The sequence below is a fragment of the Lepidochelys olivacea genome, assembly GCF_965140295.1.
Source record: "Lepidochelys olivacea isolate rLepOli2 genome assembly, chromosome: 3".
Classification (NCBI taxonomy): Eukaryota; Metazoa; Chordata; order Testudines; family Cheloniidae; genus Lepidochelys; species Lepidochelys olivacea.
The window spans coordinates 84500074-84519943 of NC_140413.1; the positions used below are offsets into that span (position 1 = coordinate 84500074).

Below are 19870 nucleotides of genomic sequence, written 5' to 3' on the forward strand. Positions count from 1 at the left end.
AACACCATCTTGATTCCATCTAAAGACAGTCTAGTACCTGCTTCTTTCTGCTAACAGAATTTTTTAACCTGTGTCAAGTGTTAAATTGTTCTCTTCCTGACATGCTCTCTCTTAGATTTACTTTTGGCAACTCAGATATGTAAGAATCTCTTCTCACTTGCAAAGCTGTCACTCCTCCAACTGTATCTTTCTACTCTCCCGTCTTCAGGAATTTCTTTGTTATTGTTTCCTGTTCATTGGGCTTTTCTTAGCTTAGCTCTGCTCCTTGTTTTTTACTCACTCACAAAACCAAGATGCACATCTAGCATTCCAGCAAAATTACATCCAGATTACCCATCATAACTTTGTGTTAATCACCCATAACTCCAAAACTCTTTCACTTGTCTCTACTGCTCCTGCAAGGCTGTAGGAACTTCCTGTTTGCTATCCTATATTTGCTGGGTCCTAAGTATCATACATTCCTTTCTTGCTCAGCTCCACTTTTGATTGTACTAGTTCACAAACCTCCATCTGCTCAATGCTCCCACAAATCTTACAAAATATCATTAATCAGTGCTTAAAACACAACACTAAACTGACCAATTCTTGTTATTAATAGTATGTGCTCATTATTGAAAATATTCAGTGATGTGCTTTTCATAATATTTTATCTTAATTATATGGGCATAAAGAAGACAAGCAAGTATTACTTCCTGAAATTATACCTCAGCCATTTAATTACATTACCTTGATTGGGTCCCATTGACCAAAAGAACTGGGATGTTTATAAGAGAGAACCAACATCTTGCGTGCAAGTGGCAAACTTATTGGGTAACATTTCTCAAAAATGCTTTCTCGATTTTCTACTAGATGCTTCAACTTGCTATACAATTGGTAACGTACAATGTGAGGTTTTCGCCCTCCATTGATGGTGATTTGTGATATCAGCAACCTTTCAAGTTCTTCCTGAATAATGAATGACAAAAATCATAAACATGATCAAATGTTGTAATAAAGGGTGGTATGAATAATAACTGCCATTAACTATTAGTGATCTTTGGACTAAATCCTCTGTTTGTGTAAATCAATGTACCTCCATTGACTTCAGCTGAAGATCTGACTCCTCTGTTTTCATTATTAACATTTGTATTACAGTATTACAATATGTTAAAATAAAATCAGAAAACTATAATTTCCATTAACTTTGAAGACTCTAACTCTATTTAGCTAAACTTTTAAAAAGTCTCTTATCAAAATCAGAGAAATGTCATTTTTTTTCTATTTTACCTGACCCCCATTGCTTATTTAACTATTATCTATGCATAAAAAATTGTTCCCCAGTCCCTCCTGGTCCATTTTGGTAACTTGTGGCCACTGGTGAGCTGGAGCTTGTTCGCACAAACCGGTTGTTAAATTTAGAAGCAGCTTTAGAACTGGTTGTTAGGACTCCCTGAGCTCCCGGCTTCGGAGGCTCCCCCGGCCTCTCCCCCGCTCACGGAGCCGCAGCGTGCCGCGCCGCCAGCACTCTGGACCACCCCGGGCAGCTCTGCAGCTCCTGCCGCTTTGAGCAGCATGGTAAGGGGGCTGGGCCGGGGCTGGGAGGAGGGGTTGGATAAGGTGCAGGGAGCTGTTGGAGGGGGCAGAGGTTCTGGGAGGTGGTCAGGGGACAGGGAATGGGGGTGGGCAGTTGGGTAGGCAGTCACCGCCCCAGAAAGTCCCACCCAGGCTGGGGCTCGGCTGGGGCAGCCCCCCTGGCCAAGGGGGTCCTGACTCGCAGCACTAGGGATGGTGCATGGCTCTGGGAGGGGTCTACCTCTCAATGCACTATGTTCCCCTTCTTCTCCCATCTCCATGCACCCAGAAAGGTTAGCTGGCCAGTGCCTGGGGAACGGGCTATGAACCTGCTTTCTCTCTGTCCCCTTTGGAGTATTTTGGGCCCAGAGGAAGCAACGCAGAGGCCGATACGATGCCGCCTTGCTCAGGAGCCGCTGCCAAGCTCCATGCTGCTTCCTGCCTGGCCCAGGAAGCGCAACCGGCTGCGCTGGGCAGGGAGATCAGGCACCGTGTGACTGGGTGTCGCATAGGGCCGGGGAACCAGACCCCTGGTGGCAGCAGCCTCCTCTGACCCAGGAGCAGGGCAGGGCCGGCTGGTGCCATGGCTGGGGGCTGCCTTGGGCATGCTGGGGCAACCCCAGTCTCTCCTGCTCCTGCACTGTGGGGCTGTCCGGCCTCTGCCGCTCGGGGGTGCTCACATCCCGTGGTGGGGAGTTGGGCAGACGGCAGCCTTTGCCTGCAGGGAGCTGCCGCCCCACATGCCGGGAACGACCCCACTGATGCAAGGGCTGCAGGACTCCTGCGCCACCTGCAGGCACCTGGGATGGAGAACGGGCCTGGGGGGGAGAGGCGGGAGGGGGCAGGACAGAGCCTGGGGGAATGGAGGGCAGGAGAGAGCCTGGAGGACAGGATGGAGCCTGGGTGTGGGAGGGGGCAGAACAGAGACACATCCCTTAAATCAGCATTGTTTATAGGGAACCGGTTGTTAAGATTCTGGCAGCTCATCACTGCTTGCAGCAGGTCAGTTTCTGTTCTTGATTGACTTGATATAGTGGAGTCAGGTTCGGTGGATTGTTTATTGACACTATGAACATGTTCTTATCTACACTATACATGAATCCTGTCAGTTTTACACAGGGAACTCCAGAACCCTAACCTGAGCTGCCCACTGTCCTCCCAAATAACAGGGGACCTGCTCCTCCTGGCTGCCCAATTACATTCCAGTGAGGAGTCAAAAGAGCCTCAGCAGATTCATTGCACCGTCCTCTGCTCACATATTACAACTCAGCCACTTAATTACAATATAAAAATTGTCTGTTTTCTAATTAATCTCTTCCATCTGTCTGATCCTTTTAGGGAGGCTGCTATCCAGTGTTTTGATATCAAAATTTACTATTGCATAATTGACTGAGATGCCACAATACCCAGTGGTGGCAATAACGAAAGAAGAAGATAGGAAGAATAAATTATTTATTAATAAATAAACCTGCTGTTTAGACAAAATTTCTTGGGTATCAGTAAATAAGTTAAAATGAGAGTTAGATACAGTAAGAGGAAAATACTAACCTGTAATTGTGGCTCTTAAATTTACTATTTATGTAGATCTATATTCTGGAGTCTTTGCTTCAACCCATCATAGGCAGGGTGCTATGCAGCACAAAATACTAAAACAGAAACCATCTCTCCAGTAACTGATGCGTATGCACTTCTTGAGACAATAATTACCAACATTCTCATCTACTTGTTCCTTTTTGACCAACTTAGTCACCAAGATACTAATAAAACAAATAATGTACTCCTAAACTTCAGTGGTGAGAATGGAAGAGGAATGTGGATCTGTAAAAATACTACCTTCAAAAAACATGCAGTATTCCATTAGTTACACCTGGACCCTTTAATGTACTTGAAGGAGTCTAAACAAGTCACTGCATATAAGGCATTAAAAGGTTCAATTTTGATGGTCTCTCTCTGATTTGGTATCATATTTTTTTACGAGAATAATGTTTTTTTAACTGTCATCCTGCAAAGTTATCTTACACTCAGAAAGGGGGCAGAGTTGCAATCAACCCCATAACCATGACAAAGAGTAACAGCAATAGAAAATTATGTTTGTCCTTAAAGCAAGGAGACATGACTAGGGTTACACTGCAGGAAGCAGTTCAACGGAGTAAAAAATGACATTTTTACATAGCCACTTTTCAGTTTAGAACTTCACTTTAAAGTTAGTCTCCCCACAAATTAATGGAAGTGTGTATCTCTGGGTGTAAAACAATGGCCTTTCTCCCCAACTCAATCCTCCCTGAAATGCAAGGAGTGTTAGGAGATTATTCAGACTTCTAATCCATTAATTGGTAAAAAAGTAATTGAAGCCTGAGGATGTCAACATAGTTACAGTGGCAGTAGGTGTCACTTAATGGTAAAGCTTAGAATTAGAATTTTGTGCTAGGAAGCACTCAACTTTGTAATGGGCAAAAGACCCAATCTGGGAATAAGAATATATTTAAATACTAATATTTGTAGAAAATAAATTGTTTTTTGAAAATTTAATTTATGTCAGGGGCTGTTTCAGTCATTGATGAATAAAATGTGAAATCCAGTTGAAACTATTCTGCAGATTTTAAAAGAGCTGTGACAGACAGCCAGAAAGGGTTACACAACTAGCAGGCTAATTGACCCAGATTGAACATTTAGAGGCACAGCTGTAGATAATGATTGCATTTTGTATGTGTTTACATATATATTGTTAGAGATTGACAATGTAACAGGTTCCTGTCTGTTGATGTATTCTGTTAATTCAGAGATCAAAAGGAGATGTTAATTTTTAGATTAACTGTGAATGTAGTAATATCATTGTTTTTCTTTCTCTTTGAAGTCTGTAGTAATCTACCTGTAAATGATGGGAAATGAGACGTTGCTTTATGCTAATCCATGTAGCTAATTACCAGTGATGCTTAGGACATAGGAGATCTATTTCAAAGCCACAATGCTTCACCTACTGTCAAGACAGAGGCTGCCAGAGAACTATAAAAGGAACTCTTGGGCCCTGATCCTGTTATCTCAGATCTGCTTCAGCTTAATCAGGGGAAGTCTAAGTCGCAAGATTGAGGTCTCCAGCTCCAGTCTGGATTGCCTTGATATTAGACATTGGACCTATGGAACTAATTCTGAAGGAACTTTTTGCAACTCTAAAGCTCACCATCTCAACTTTGAAACCTAAGAACTTTATTCATAGCTGTATGTATAATGATTGTTTAACATATACTCTCTCTTTTCATTTTAAATCAATTTTAGTTTAGTTAATAAAAATTGGCTCTGTGTATTTGGGTAAGATCTAAAATATTCATTAACCTGAAGGGTAATGTGTCTGATCCTTTGGGATTGGTAGAACCTTTTATATGATGAACAAAAAGTTCAGTAATCCTCATCATATTTGACTTGGCTGTCTGGGTGGGAGCCCAAGGCTGGATTGTTTCAAGGAAACTGTGTTTTAGCTTCTGGGTAACCAGTAAGGTATTGTAGCAGCTGTTTTGTTGCTGGCTTGGTGACTCTAAGTATTAGAATAACCACCAGTTTTGGGGATCATCTGCCCTATTCTTTGCAGGGCAATCTGATTGAGCAATCTCAGCATGGTCCCCCTGGAACACTTGCACTCTCCCCCCCCCCCTTTTCCCCATTCATCTTTCTGGAGACAAAATTTCCATTGCCTGCAATGAGATTTAGTGAAAACTTTAGAAGAACTTCAGGATTTTGCTCATTAGGAATTTTGCCTGAATGAGGATCTCAGAAATGTCATTCATAGATGTGACAGCCAGAAGGGGCCATTATGATTATCTAGTCTGTCCTCCTGCATTAATTAGCTCAGAAAAAGGAAATAAAGATCTCAAATACTATAACTTTGAAATCTGACAACTAAATTAAATCAGCTATAAAACTGGAAGCACTTCTTGCCTTATGCCAAGTTATTTGATAAAGTAGATAATGAAGAAAGTACCTGTACTGCTTGTAAATTATTACTATCTGTTTCATACTTTTCTGTAATTTCATTTTTCATGCGTTCAGCAGCATCAGCCTCCTCCTCTTCCTCCTCCTCATCTACCTCTTCCTCTTTTGGGAACTCTTCTTCAAGAATCATTTCAATATCTTCTTCATCTTCATCCTCTTCATCACTAGCCTCCTCCTCTTCCCTATATGCTGCCGCCTAAAGTATAAAATGTTCAACTGTTTCATGCCTGCTGTACAGAAGTTCAGAAGAAAGAAACTAATATTTTCTCTCATACACTTTCCCCTTTTTTGTCCACCATTTTAGCTTATACATAATTTGCAAAGATGGTTTTCAGAGATGGGGAAAGAGTACACTATTTCACTAAGACATATCAGCTTAAATAGAGAAGTTTAAAAAGTTTGCTTCTGAGGAAGACTTATTTTCAGCGATAGTTCATGTTTTGTTATGATTTTGTTACGATTTTTTGAGTCAAATTCAAATTTTTCTTCATAAATGTTAACCAACTTACAGTAATTGAGCTTCAAATAAAGCTTCTGGTTTAACCAGATACAGTATTTATCTATAAAAGCTGCTGAAATCAAAGTGCAGACTTATCAGAAAATATTTAATAAAAACCAAAAAACTTAAATATTTTTACACCCTTCCACATCTCCTTGCCACTTGTCATTGTTTATCATTGTAACTAGTTATTTTGGTAGTGGGAAGAAGTTCACTGAATCTGGGCGCACAGTTGGGAATGTTGGAAAAAAAACAAACTTCTGAAGAATACCATAAATGCCTTTAATAATGACTTTTATAAACAATGACATGAACTGAACAACTAAAATAAACTCCAATTTGTTTTTTGGAAAATGGAAGTCTTAATTAAAAAATCTAAATAAGTAACTTTTAGATTAATATTTGGAAAGAAAACACAGATGGCTTGAATGCAGTTGTAGAGTGCAATTCTGCTGACATAAAAGAAATGTGTTTTAATTACTGTTTTCTAATGCACTGTAGCTAGCATGTTGGTATTTGCAGTTTGACAGGGTTTTGTTATAAACAAACTTGTTAGCTGACACGATACTGAGAATACCCATGAGGAGGAAGAGAGTTTGAATACAGTTCTAGTACATTGTGTAACTGTGTTGAGTATGGGCATAAACCATTATAACTTCATGTTTCAGAGTAACCATGGCCTCAATTCAACAAGATGCTTAAAATGTGCCTCACCTGAAGTTAATGGGACTATTCACGTGCTCAAAGATAGGCATGTCACTTAAGTACCTTGCTGAATAGAAGTTCATGTTTACAAGTAAGTTAAAACACAGTTACAAATATTCTGTGGACAGTCTCCAATATGTAGCTTTGTTCCCAATCAATAGTAAAATGCCTTAAATATCTGATTAAATTATAATGGAAAAAGAAAGGTGTCAAGACTCCTTCCCCACTCTGAACTCTAGGGTACAGATGTGGGGACCTGCATGGAAAACCTCCTAAGCTTACTTTTACCAGCTTAGGTCAAAACTTCCCCAAGGTAACAAACATTTTACCTTTTGCCCTTGGACTTTCGCTGCCACCACCAAATGTCTAACCGGTATTATTTTATTAGGAAAGAGCCCGTTTGGAAACATCTTTCCCCCAAAATCCTCACCAAAACCTTGCACCCCCCTTCCTGGGGAAGGTTTGATAAAAATCCTCACGAATTTGCATAGGTGACCACAGACCCAAACCCTTGGATCTTAAGAACAATGAAAAAGCATTCAGTTTCTTAAAAGAAGAATTTTAATAGAAGAAAAAGTAAAAAGAATCACCTCTGTAAAATTAGGATGGTAAATACCTTACAGGGTAATTAGATTCAAAACATAGAGAATCCCTCTAGTCAAAACTTTAAGTTACAAAAAGACACAAAGACAGGAATATCCATTCCATTCAGCACAGCTTATTTTCTCAGCCATTTAAACAAACCGAACCTAACACATATCTAGCTAGACTACTTACTAAGTTCTAAGACTCCATTCCTGTTCTGTCCCCGGCAAAAACATCACACAGACAGGCCCAGATGCTTTGTTTCTCCCCCCTCCAGCTTTGAAAGTATCTTGTCTCCTCATTGGTCATTGTGGTCAAGTGCCAGCGAGGTTATCCTAGCTTCTTAACCCTTTACATGTGAAAAGGTTTTTCCTCTGGCCAGGAGGGATTTTAAAGGTGTTTACCCTTCCCTTTATATTTATGACAAAAGGTTTCTCACAACTTCAGTTATAGTACTGCTACTGCATGTCACTCTAAATAACACTTAGATATTATGATCATAGACATTTTAGATATTCCTAATACAGACCAAATCAAATATTTCCATTTTTAAATTTCTTTCCATAATATTATTCTTACCTCCCTTTTCTTTTTGGCTTGCTCTGCTAAAAGTTCTGCCCTTCTTTTGGCAACCTTCTCTTCCTATTAGTGAAAAAAAGACTTAATAAAATAACAATACTTTGAATTTCTGTAACACCTCTCATCCAAGCATCTCATAGTGGATCTCACCTTTTGTGACATACTAATAAGAACCAAAATCTTATTAATTTGGGACCAATTTGCTCAACATTTACTGTTTTAAGATGCTGTTTTCAGTTGCTTATAACTTTGAAGAAGTGCAACAATTCAGGCTGCAATTTTCTATGCTGGATATCTGCCTCATTCTGCATTTTTGGGGAAAGTATTTAAAAAAATGGTTCAGCTATATTTGAGAACGAGATGAGGGAAAAAAGATGTTCCAACCATGCTGATAAAGTTCTTACAACCTTCATGCTGAGATGCTCTAGTGCCTCCATGCTTTGAAGTAAGAACCTGAAAGGGGTCAGCTAAGTGTCTGATGTGCCTTCTATTGCTCAGTCTATACATGCTCAGTACCAACTTTTTAAGGTTTTGGCAGCTAAATTCTCCAAAGATTCTATCTGATGGGCATGCCATCCAGGGCTGTAGGGAGCTAACCTGCTATTGTGACTACCACCTGTTGTAGGCCATTGTGGTGCTGGGCACCTAAATGGAGAGTAGGGACACTATTTATTTTTTGTTTCTCTCAATGCCCCCCCAGCTAGACCCAGGCAGAATTAAGGAGGAGGAGGAAGCTGCAGGGTGGTATTCAATTGACTAAACTACAAGACCGTATTTCCTCTTCCTGCAATCTCCTGCCTCACTTACTAAGCACCTTCTAACTTCTGCAACAAGTGAAGCAGGTGTTATACAGACAACAGCCTCATTAACTACTTAACCCTGATTAATTCTCTGAACACCATCCATCCTGTGCCCTGAATGGGGAAAAAATAGTATGTGATCATGCAATTAAAAATGGTCAGTCTTAATTCTGGCATTTCCTAACTTTTGAGTGCTTGACTTTGCAACCTTATCATTCTTTTGTGTATGCAATTTCCTACATTTAAAAAAAATGGAAAAAACATTCCATCATATAGAACCATAATGACTCCCACATAGTTAATTAACAAGGTTAGAAACTTTAGCTCCACAACACAGACATGTGCCACTTGAATTAACAGAGTAACTAATGAGGATGAGGCACACATTTTGTCAGCGGGATTCAAAGCTATTTGCTGACAGCAGAGAACTATGAATTCCAGGTTCTATTGTAGGTTCCGAGGTGAGTGTGCTCTAGTGGTTACAGATCCTTCTTTCCCTGCTCATCTCCTGAATCCTGAGTCCTTGATGGGCCTGGCCTCTCCAGGCCATCCTCATCATAGTTTCCCTTCTTGGCTCTTCCTTGGCTCCTCATCTCTATACGCCCTTCCTCCCACCCCGTGTCTCCATGTTCCAGTCCCCCCCACTGGCTCTTAGTTCCAGTCTCCCCCTTTGCTACCCTCTAGACTTAGCTCCTCTCTATTCAGCATTCCAGTTATGTTGCTTTCTCCTCACCCTTCTCACTGCCTGGGCAGTAGAAGGAGAGTATTAAGATTAAGAGTACAGGAGAGAGAAAGTCTTCCTGCTTCCAGTTCCTGTGTTTGGCACCTCAGCAGCCTCTGGTTGCTAGCAGAACCAACTGCAAGGAAAGTTCTGTTTCAGACCCTGCAGCCCTGGGATGGCACAGATTCAGTACAGATGAAAACTTCTGAATCAAACTTGAACAAATCTCTACTGTGCCTACACAAACTTTGAATTTTAGGGGCTCATAACTTGACCAAATTTGGGCAGTTTTCCATGGGGATCACTAAAGGCATATCCCTGGCACCACAGACCCCCTGTGCCAAATTTTAAGCCCCTGTTTCAAAGCCTGGAGACACCAGAGCTTCTCAACCAAACAGTTGGAAGAATGCCCTTGAACAGAATCTGACTAAACCAGAAGTTCTCAACTGGGGGGCACATCAAACTTTTCAGGTAGGCACGGTGAGCTGTCTAAATTTGAGTGAGTGGCATTGTGACCTGGTGCTTGTCCCCTCCCCTTCATTTTTGCAGTCCTCCTGGCACCTCTGATCTGAGCAAACAATGCCATTTAAACATCAAAAGACATTGGCAGCAGTAATACAGGTTAGGAGTGTTTTAACGGTATCATTTGTTGTCAAGTTAGCAAGACATGACCTAAAGTATGTTGTGGCTATGGTTTGGTTGTAACTGGTTTGAGAAAGGTTTTTAATATGTGTTTTTGAGAATTGTGAGTTTGTTTTATTAAAATACTACTTATATTGATAGTATGGAAAGGACATTGCATATTATTTAAATCAACATCTGCACCAATGTAAAGAACTAATAAGAAGCTGGCAGAAATATCATAATGGTTAGGGGCAATTAATTATTATTATAAAGGATTACACAAGGAGTAGTTTTGTTAATTTGGGGAGAGCTCCAATTAACATCAAAAGGGTACTGTTAGGTTCCAGGATTATAAGGTTGCACTTCATTCTGTTGTAAGTGGACTAATCACCCATTGATACACCATTCCATCTTTGAGTGAAATATAATTGTAATAACTTAATATTAATTGGGAAAATTTCAGCATAAAGGTTTCAGAAGGTTACCTTGGTATCTCCAGAACAAATGCATTAGCAATGCTAGGAGGCAGTATCCTTCTTGCTGTAGTAAGAGGTTACTGTGGGGGTGCCTCAAAGTAAAAAAAATGCTAAGGTGGAGCATGATTTAAAAAAGGATACCCCTGGTCCAAACAATTAGGTTACCATAGATATCGGTAGCTAGATCTTTGAATATATTTAATTCACAGATCAGCTATCAGCTTTCCTCTATCACTGCTTGCTTTCAGAGCGCCTATATTTTGAACAAGGACACAGGAACTGAGGGGAGCTGGGGCTGACACATCTGCTATTACAGGATTTTATATCAATGCCATAGGGCCAAGTTAGTAGAGAATCCTGTGGTAAGAGCTCCACGTCCAGCTACTCATATTCATGCAATTTTCCACCCCAGAAAAAGCCAAAGAACATAGATAGAGGCTCCTCAGCATGAGATGAAGGTCATCTTGAGTTCTGTCAGATGAATGTGGGAGAAAACTCCAGGATAAAGATCCCTTCACTGCAAATACTCTACCACCATTTAAACCTGATAGTTTTTCTGCATGTGATGCATTTAAACATCTGTTCATCCAATGCAGGACCGTCTGAAGTATTGCCAGCTCTTGTGATGTTATCAAGACTCTAATGATCTAGGGTGTTTTTTTACTTATCTCATGAAAACATAATGAGAGGCTGCCAACTCCCTTATTCAAAATGGCCGCCATCATCATCATTACTGTCAATAGGGCTGAAATCAGCAAGATGGCTGTCATTTCCCTACAGTCTATCTGCATATGTAAATGAGGCTGCCTTAATAAAGTTGAGAGACAAGGTGGGTGAGGAAATATCTTTCATTGGTTCAACATCTGTTGGTGAAAGAGACAAGCTTCTAAGCTCCACAGAGCTCTTCTTCAGGTCTCTTTCACCAAGCAGAGGAATGTTCAGACTAAGGAATCCAGAGTTCTATTGTAGATTCTGAGGTGAGTGTGTGCTAGTGGTTACAGACCCTTCTTCCCCTGCCTGCCTCCTCCCAAAGCCTGAGTCCTTGATGTCTCTGGCTTTTCCAACCCATCCTCATCACAGTTTAATGTTCTTGGCTTCACATCCCTATACCCTTTTCCTCCTCCCCTGTGGTCCAATAAAAGATATTACCTCATCAACGTATCTCTCTCATATCCTGGAACCAACACAGCTACAATAATACTTAATAAAGGTGGCTTCCACTTCCCACTGTTTTCAGTAAGACTGAGGCCATGCCCACAGGCAAAATAGCTGCCACTCTGTGGTTCAGAGGGCTAGACTGAGCACAGGGATGATGCGAAGCAGCAGAGACCATGTGAAAAGTCGATGGGGAGAATGAGCAGGAACAGGGCATTGTAGGGAGCAAGAGGCAGATTTAGGAGTTGCAGGAGGATGGGGGGCAAGAAGGAGGGTAGAAGGAGTGCAACCCACACTCGGACACAGAATGTGCGGGGGGAGTGGGAAGGTCAGGGAAGTGTTACTTCTTGCAAAAGACTAAACCAATCCCATGTTGTTTTTACTGTGACATTATCACATATATAAATGATTGATATAATTTTCTGATCAGAAACATAATCATTATAGGGTTATTTGTGGACCACTGCAAATACTTTCAACACTTTTTTTAAAATATTTAAGGAAGAGAGGTTACATTAAACTGTGTTCCTTAAGGATGCTGTTTGCTGCCCATTAGCTAACATTGATTAGTTGTTTCATACTTATTTGTGAATATGTCGTCTGTTCTTTTATTGCAGTACTACATAAACATATTGTGACAGGGTCAGGCCAGATGGCTACAGGAGAGTAATTTTTTTTTTGAAGCAAAAGATGTTTTTATTTGCATAACACAGTTACAAAGTAAAAACAGCAGCATATGCAATGTGTAACACAGCAACCACTCACAATTGTTTTCTCATTAGCTTCAGGGGAGGGAAGTGTTCAAGCTTGCCCAGGCCCAGAGAGGGGAGCTTCCTTGACTCCCGTGGTCCTCCACCCTTCCGAGTTACCTGGTGGCCCAGAGCGAGGGGGCTTCATCGACTCTCGAGTTACCTGGCGCCACGCCCGAGTGTCACCAACAATTCCCTCCTCTGAAAGCACCCAACAAGAGGGGCAGGCTGTGGGGTGGACAATCCGGGGGGGGGGCACATGCACCCACGTGTGAAAGGACCCCTCTAGGGTGGTGGTGTCCGCAGCAGCAATGGCTGGGGCTGGGGTCCCTTACTCTCTCCCCCAGTCAAAGGGCCAGACAAAGGGACCCGGACGGGGACACCGAGCAGAGAACCTAGGACAGCACCCACTGCTCCTCAAAAGCATCAAGGGAGTCGGTGGACGCCACCCAGAGGAACTCCACCCGGATACGTGAACGGATCAAGGATCGGAAAACAGCCCCACAGTCACAGGAAACTCCATCGGCCAACCTCCTCTCTCTGGTTTTATAGATGGCCATTTTAGCCAGGGCCAGGAGGAGGTTAACTAGGAGATCCCGTGACTTTGTGAGGCCACGGATGGGGAGTGCATAAATAAAAAGGTGAGGGGAAAAATGCAACCAAAAACATAATAGGAGATTTGTGAGGAGCCGGAACAGGGGCTGCAGCCTGGTGCACTCCAAATATACGTGCGCCAGGGTTTTTCTCACACCACAAAAGGAACAAGTATCTGGGATGGGGGTGAACCGTGCCAAGTACGTGCCCGTGATCTCGGCTCTGTGAAGGAGCCGCCAACTGATGTCCCCAACGGGCCTCGGAACCAAGGTGGAATATACGCTGGCCCACCGGGGCTGCTCACCCTCCAAAGGTGGCAGAAGGTCTCGCCACTTTGTGTTGGGGCGGGACACTAGGGTGAGGGCGTGAAGGGTGTGGAGCACGAGAGCGTATAGATGTTACCTTGGCACAGTTTGGAAGCGTACCGGCTGCAGTTCATGCAGCCGGCTCGCAGTGAAGGGGTGGGGGGGGTCGATTGGATCTGCAGGGCAGGGGTCCAATTAAAAAGTCTGGTGGGCCTGGGGTAGAGGGTGGGCGGGGTGTGCCCTTGAGCAGGACCCAGTCGAGGTAAGATCGAACAGCGGGCAGCAAAGTGGCCTTCACCTCCTGAAGTATGCGCCAGGGGGTACAAGGTCTGGAGAGCCCCATGCGCCGGGCAAGTGTCAGAGGATCCAGCCAGTCTCCCTGGTCGTAGTCCAGGAGGTCTCCGACTCTTGTGACTTCTGCCAGGATCAAGCTCTGGCGCACCGAGCGGGACTCCGCCACCTGCACACGGAGCTGGGGGTTGTGTAGCAGGGGCTCTGCAAGGAGATCTACCCCCTCAGTCGCCGCCACAGACCTGGTCGTTAAAAACAGTTTCCAAGTCCGGAGGAGGTCCTGGTAGAAGACCGGCAGCCCGGAGAGGTCTCGCGGAAGACCTCCCGGACGGAGATAAAAGAGTTGCCGGTCATATCGGAGCCCTCAGATGCGGCGCAGGATGGCGTGCGCCAGTGTGCTCCATGCCGAACTGCCCACACCATAGAGGAGCCTCTGTAGGGCCTGGAGGCGGAAGACATGGACCTGAGTGTGTAGACACTTCAGGCCCTGTCCTCCTTCCTTCCGGGGTAGATGAAGAACCCCTACAGGGGCCCAGTGCATTCCTGACCAAAAGAACCCCAGAATCGATGTCCGGAGGTTGGTCAGGAAACCCAGGGTTGGGACCAGGGTGTTGAGCCGGTACCAGAGCATGGACAGAACTAGTTGATTAAGCACAAGCACTCTCCCTTGGAGGGAGAGACATCAGAGTAGTCCCGTCCATTTCCGGAGCCGCTCTATCACCCTGCCCTCTAAATTTTCCCAGTTCTCCGGCGGAGAGGGATGCGTGGCAGAAAGGTAAACGCCGAGGTAGAGCAGACCCATGCTCCACCGGATGGTCTGAAGTGCGGGTGAGAGAGAGCTCGCCTGCCGCCAGTCTCCTACTGCCAAACCAGAGCTCTTGACCCAGTTGACCCGGGCGGAGGAGGCTGCTGAATAGATGGCCTGGCAAGCCTCCACCCACGCCAAGTTGCAGGGGTCCTGGATCACGAGGAGCGCGTCATCAGCGTACGCTGACAGGACCAGCCACAGCTCCGGCTCCTGCAGCACCAACCCTTTCAACCTCCTGCGGAGGAGACAGAGGAAGGGCTCGATCACCAGAGCGTACAGCTGGCCCGAGAGGGGGCACCCCTGCTGTACTCCTGGCTGAAGCTGACCGGTTCGGTCAGGGTCCAGTTGAGCTTAACCAGACTCTCTGCAGAAGCGTACAGCACCCGGAGAAAACCCACAAACTGGGGTCCGAAGCCAAACTCCTGCACAGTGCTCAGCAGGTACCCGTGGTTCACCCTATCAAACGCCTTCTCCTGATCTAGGGACAGGAGGGCGAACGACAGACCGTCTCTACGCCAGAGTTCCAAAAAGTCCCAAACCAGAAATAGGTTATCAAAGATACTGCGGTCTGGGACGGTGTAGGTCTGGTCTGGGTGGATCATGTCCGCCAGCACAGACCCTAGCCGCAGCAAAATTGCTTTCGCTACAATTTTGTAGTCTGTCCTGAGGAGCGAAATGGGATGCCAATCTCGTAAATCGCGGAGGTCCCCCTTCTTCGGCAAGAAGGCAAGCACAGCTCGCCTGCACGAGAGAGGGAGGACCCCGCTCTGCAGAGACTCGGCCCAGACGGTGACTAGGTCTGGGCCGAGGATGTCCCAAAACACGCGGTAGAACTCCACGGTCAGCCCGTCCATGCCTGGAGACTTATTGGTGGGCATACGACGGAGGGCTTCTGAGAACTCGGCCAGAGTGAGAAGCAACTCTAGCCAGTCTCGGTCGCTCTCATTGACCGTAGGGAGCTCCTCCCAAAGCATTCTGCAAGCGCTAGGGTCGGTCGGATCAGGGGAGAAAAGACTTGCGTAGAAGGCTCGGGCCCTCCCGCACATCTCCACCACTTCCGTGAGGGGGGTGCCGTCTTCTGCCAGGAGGCAGGTGACGTGTTTCTTGGCCCCCCTTGTTTTCTCCAGGGCATAGAAGAAGCGGGAGCCGCGATCCATCTCCCGAAGGAGGCGGATGCGGGATCGAACAAAGGCGCCCCAGGTCCGATGGTCCTTGAGGGCCCGGAGCTCCTCCCGCTTCTCCCGGCACGCTCCACAGAGGAGGGGGTCTTCGGGGCTGGTGGGCAGATGCCTCTCCAGCTCTAAGACCTCCCATTCCCACTGCTCTATCGCTGCATTTCTCCGTCGGTTGGTGCCCCGGGTGTAGTCGCGGCAGAAAAGCTGGGCACGCACCTTCCCCAGGTCCCACCATCGCCGCGCTGAGGGAAAGGCACGCCGCTGCCCTCGCCAGGCCAGCCAGAATTCCTGGAAGGACGTCACGAAGCCCTCATCCTCCAACAGGCTGTTGTTAAAATGCCAATAGGCCAGCCCCAGCTTCTCCGCACAGAAGGAGGCTGTCACGGTGGCTAGGTGATGGTCAGAAAATGGGGCCAGCCGAATGCTGGAGGAGTGGGCTCATGAGAGATGGAAGCGTGATAGAAAAATGCAGTCCAACCGGGAGTGGCTTGACCGATGGGTTTCCACCCGGACAAAGGTGAACGTGGAAGTGTCATCCGGGTGGTGGTCGTGCCAGATGTCCACTAGGGAGTGATGTTCAACTATCTCCCGGAGGGTGTCCGCGGTGGCCGGGCAGTGCTCAGTCCCCAAGCAGTCTTGTTCCTTGAGGGTGGTATTAAAATCCCCTCCCAGACCAGGCACTCTTGAGAATCTAAGCTGCCGAGGAAGGCGGATGCCTGCTGATAGAATTGCAGCCGCTCCGGGCCCGATGTCGGGGCATAGATGTTAACGAGGTTAACCACGAGCCCCTCTATACAGACCCGGAGATGCAGCAGGCGACCCTGCACGGCCTCGGCGACCCCTAGCACCTCAGGCCGTAGATCGGGGGAGAACAGGGTCGCTACTCCAGCCTGCCAAATCGTGGAATGGCTGAAGTAGACCCTGTGCCCCCACTCCAGCCGCCAACTATCTTTGGCGGTCGGATCCGTATGGGTCTCCTGCAGGAAAAACACAGAGTACCCTCCCTCCCAAAGGAAGGAGAGCACCTGGGACCTGCGAAGAGCCATCCTACAACCCCGGGTGTTCAACGTTGCGATGGTGAGAGGTGTCATGGGGAGGGCCAGGGGGATCCTCACTGGCAGGGATGCTTGCATCCCCCAGCGGGCTGTGCAACAGTCCTTGACCCATCCCGTAGTTGAGTAATTGGTCACGGAAGACGCGGACCCGCCAGTAGGCCACAGCATCCTGCTTCCCCATCCCTTTACCTTCCCCATGCGGGCCCTTGTGGCCAGGAGGATTTGAAAAAATCCCCCCATTGCTGGAGAGCAAGCTGTACCTTGTTGTGGGAGCCACGGACATCCTCTAAAAACTTCCACAGCTCTCCTCGCAGCTCATGGAGGGGCGGGGTTACGGTTTCCCAGTTGTTCCCCGGCGGGGCCCTTGGTGCAGGCCTGTGGCCCACTAAAACGGGCAAGCAGGGTGCGGACCCCCGACGGGGTGCCTGATGGTCTGGAGCTTCTAGGCCCGCCTCAAGCCCTGGGGCGATAGGGGGCAGTGGAGGGAAAATAGCAGCCCCTAATGGGTCGCGACTAGAAAGTGCAAAGACTGCTCCCTGGGGGTCATCGATTGGAAAAGAGAAGGAGACAGCCCCGGGGGCGGTGATAACATCGCAGGAGGTAGACTGGATAGGGGTAGGGGCAAAGGCAAGGTTCTGGGTTTCGGGAGGCGAGCAGCTGGATGTTTGTGCCTCCCAATCAGGCTCGAGGGTTAAGTGGGTGGGGAGGGAGCTCTCAGTGATACCGGGTGCAGGCTCCATGGTGGATTTAGCAGCTACAGCATCAAGAGGTGGATTATCTTCTGTTGGGCCCCCGCCCGGGAAGGAAATCAGTTGCTCCGCACCAACGGGAGGTGCCCCTGGCGGCTCATGACCCGGTCGCGTGGCGCCTGCTGTCACCTGAGCAGGCTTGGTGGTTGTCAGCGGGGTGCCATCAGCGGCCAGGTCGATGGAGGAGTCCAGGGGCTCCTCGGAGGTGGGAGCAGAAGCAGCAGTTGGGGGAGGGAGCATGGGGAAAAGAGGGGTGGAGTGAGGTTGCTCAAATCGAGGTTTGCTGGCAAAAGGTCGTCCTCCCCCTGGGCGACCGGGGTCAGATCTAGGGCCTCGATATCCTCGAACATGGAGGAGAGGACACTTTCCGTCGCCCTGGGGTTCTCCCCGCTGGCACCCGCCATGACGGTTGCCTCGGGGTTCATGGGGGCTTCGGGCAGTGTCAGGACAGAAGAGGCTTCCTCGAGGGTCTCCGAGGGGAGGGTCTCCCATGGAGGGGAGATACTATCTTTCGGTGCTACCACGTCTTTCCCAGCTGACACCGGTGGATGGGACGCACTCGTGGGCAAAGCGGAAGGTTTGGCATCGGTGCCCCCCTTCTTGGTCTTCCGGGGGGCCTCCGCCTTGGGTAGATGAGGCGGAGCTCGAGCCTTCTGCTTGCCTCACTTCCCCTGGACTAGGGCCCAGCCCTCCATGGCATCATCTGGGGGCTGGTTAGCAGGAGTCGTATCGGGGATAAAGGCGATGGCTCAGGGGCTTGGAGGGGGGCGGTGGAGCGGCATGAGGAAGGGAGGATTATCCCTGGGGCAGGCTCTCTCCCATGCCCAGTGGTATCTCTGCCACACCCTCCTCCATAGGCCCTGCCAGATTGTCAGCAGCGAGGGCGGGGCTCTCCCACTCGTCTGGACGTTGTAGGGGAGGTGCCCCTCGGGCCTGAGCGGGAGAAGTGGTGGTCCGAAGAGGAGGGGGGGTGAGTTCGGGTATCAGGCGGCCAGGGGTGTCGGCAATGACGGGGCTGATGTCCTGCCGGGTCTCGGGGATCCCAGGTGCCCCTCCTTGCCGGGCTAAGGCGTAGTCCCTCCGGACATGCCCTGACGCCCAGCAGAGGTAGCACCGGGCTTCCCCCGTGGAGAAATATACCTGGTAACGGGCCCCCTGGTGGGGGACTAGGAAGGACCCCTCAAGCGCCTCTCCATCACACGCCGCCGACGGCAGTAGAAGCTGCACTTGCTGGCGGAAGGAAAAGATGTGACGGAGGGTAGGGTCCTTGCAGCCCAACGGGAGAGGGCTAATGACAGAAACAGGTTTCCCCAGGGTGGAGAGGACGGGTAACAGGACAGCATTGGGGAGAAAAGGAGGGACAGAGGTCAGGACCAGGCGGACGCCCAGGTCCTCTAGCAGCTCTAGGGGGACAAACACCCCCCACACCGCCAGGCCCCTCTCCACCACTTCCTGGGTGGCAGCCTCCGATGCTAAGAAGAAGATGACCTTCCCGTACATTTTGGAGGCCGCCACAATGGCCGAGGGCCCCACCACCCTCGCCAACGCCCGCACGCAGGTCTCCACGTGGGGCGAGGCGGGCACCAGGATGCATCGGACTCTGTGCTTCCTTGTCATGGTGGGAAAGGGGCCCCGGCTGCTATTGATGGTGGCGGAGGCGGTGGGCAGGAGAGATGACGAGGCAGCAGGCGGGGGGGCTGCTGCCGCCCGGACATGCATCCTGGGGGCTGAGGGAGGGACATCCGCAGAGCTGGTGGAGGGGGCAGCGGGGGAGGACGCCGTGGTCGGTGACGGGGCCGCAGCAGTGGGGATAGCCTCTGCCACAGAGGGCCTGGTGGTTTTAGCGGGGCCCTTCCCCTTCTTCTTGCCCTGGCCTTTCCCGCCGGCTTGGGGGGCTTCCCTAGAGTCTGGGGAGGCAATGGGCATGGCAGCGGCGGAGGTCACCCCAGTGCCCTCCATTGCTGATGCCCCAGCGGGGGCGGTGGCAGGTGATTGACAGGTGTTGGGGTCAGGTAGAAAGGGACAAGCTGTGGGGTGGACAATTCAGGGGGGTGGGGCACATGAACCACCGTATGCTTGTCCAGAGAGTCCTGTTTGGTTGGCTGGTGCTTTTGGCCCACGCGGTGGAATCAGGGCTAGCAGCTGAGTCCAGAGGCAGATGTTAGACAGCCAGCAAAGATGGTGGAGGAGGCAGTTGTGAAGATGGTAGCATGGGGGTTGGGAGGACACAGATGGATCGGGGGGCAGCTCCGTGCCACACCCCCTGTGTCACTACAAACACAGTTAAGACACAGTCAAGGCCTCCCCCGACATGAGAGCACAGTTCGAAAGTTACTCAGTCTTAGGCCCCCCTCCACGCCGATTTGTAGATTCCCCGGGCGGTGTTCCTCTGATAGATGGCTTTTTCTCTGTCTGTTCCGGGTCGCAGCTGCAAACCTTCTAGGGAAGCTGGAACGGATGATAAG

At 48.2% G+C, this 19870-nt stretch overlaps 1 protein-coding gene across 5 annotated transcripts in view; it reads right to left on the reverse strand.

Annotated features, from left to right (window-relative positions):
* The window catches only part of AK9 (adenylate kinase 9), a 245383-nt gene that overhangs the window by 51090 nt on the left and 174423 nt on the right, over positions 1–19870 (reverse strand). For all 5 annotated transcript variants that reach the window (XM_084624319.1, XM_084624320.1, XM_084624317.1 and 2 more), the window contains 3 exons: positions 7904–7966; positions 5525–5731; positions 727–945 (listed from right to left, as the gene is read on the reverse strand). In XM_084624319.1, the coding sequence (XP_084480445.1) occupies positions 727–945; positions 5525–5731; positions 7904–7966 (489 nt within the window). The remainder of the gene's footprint in view (positions 1–726; positions 946–5524; positions 5732–7903; positions 7967–19870) is intronic.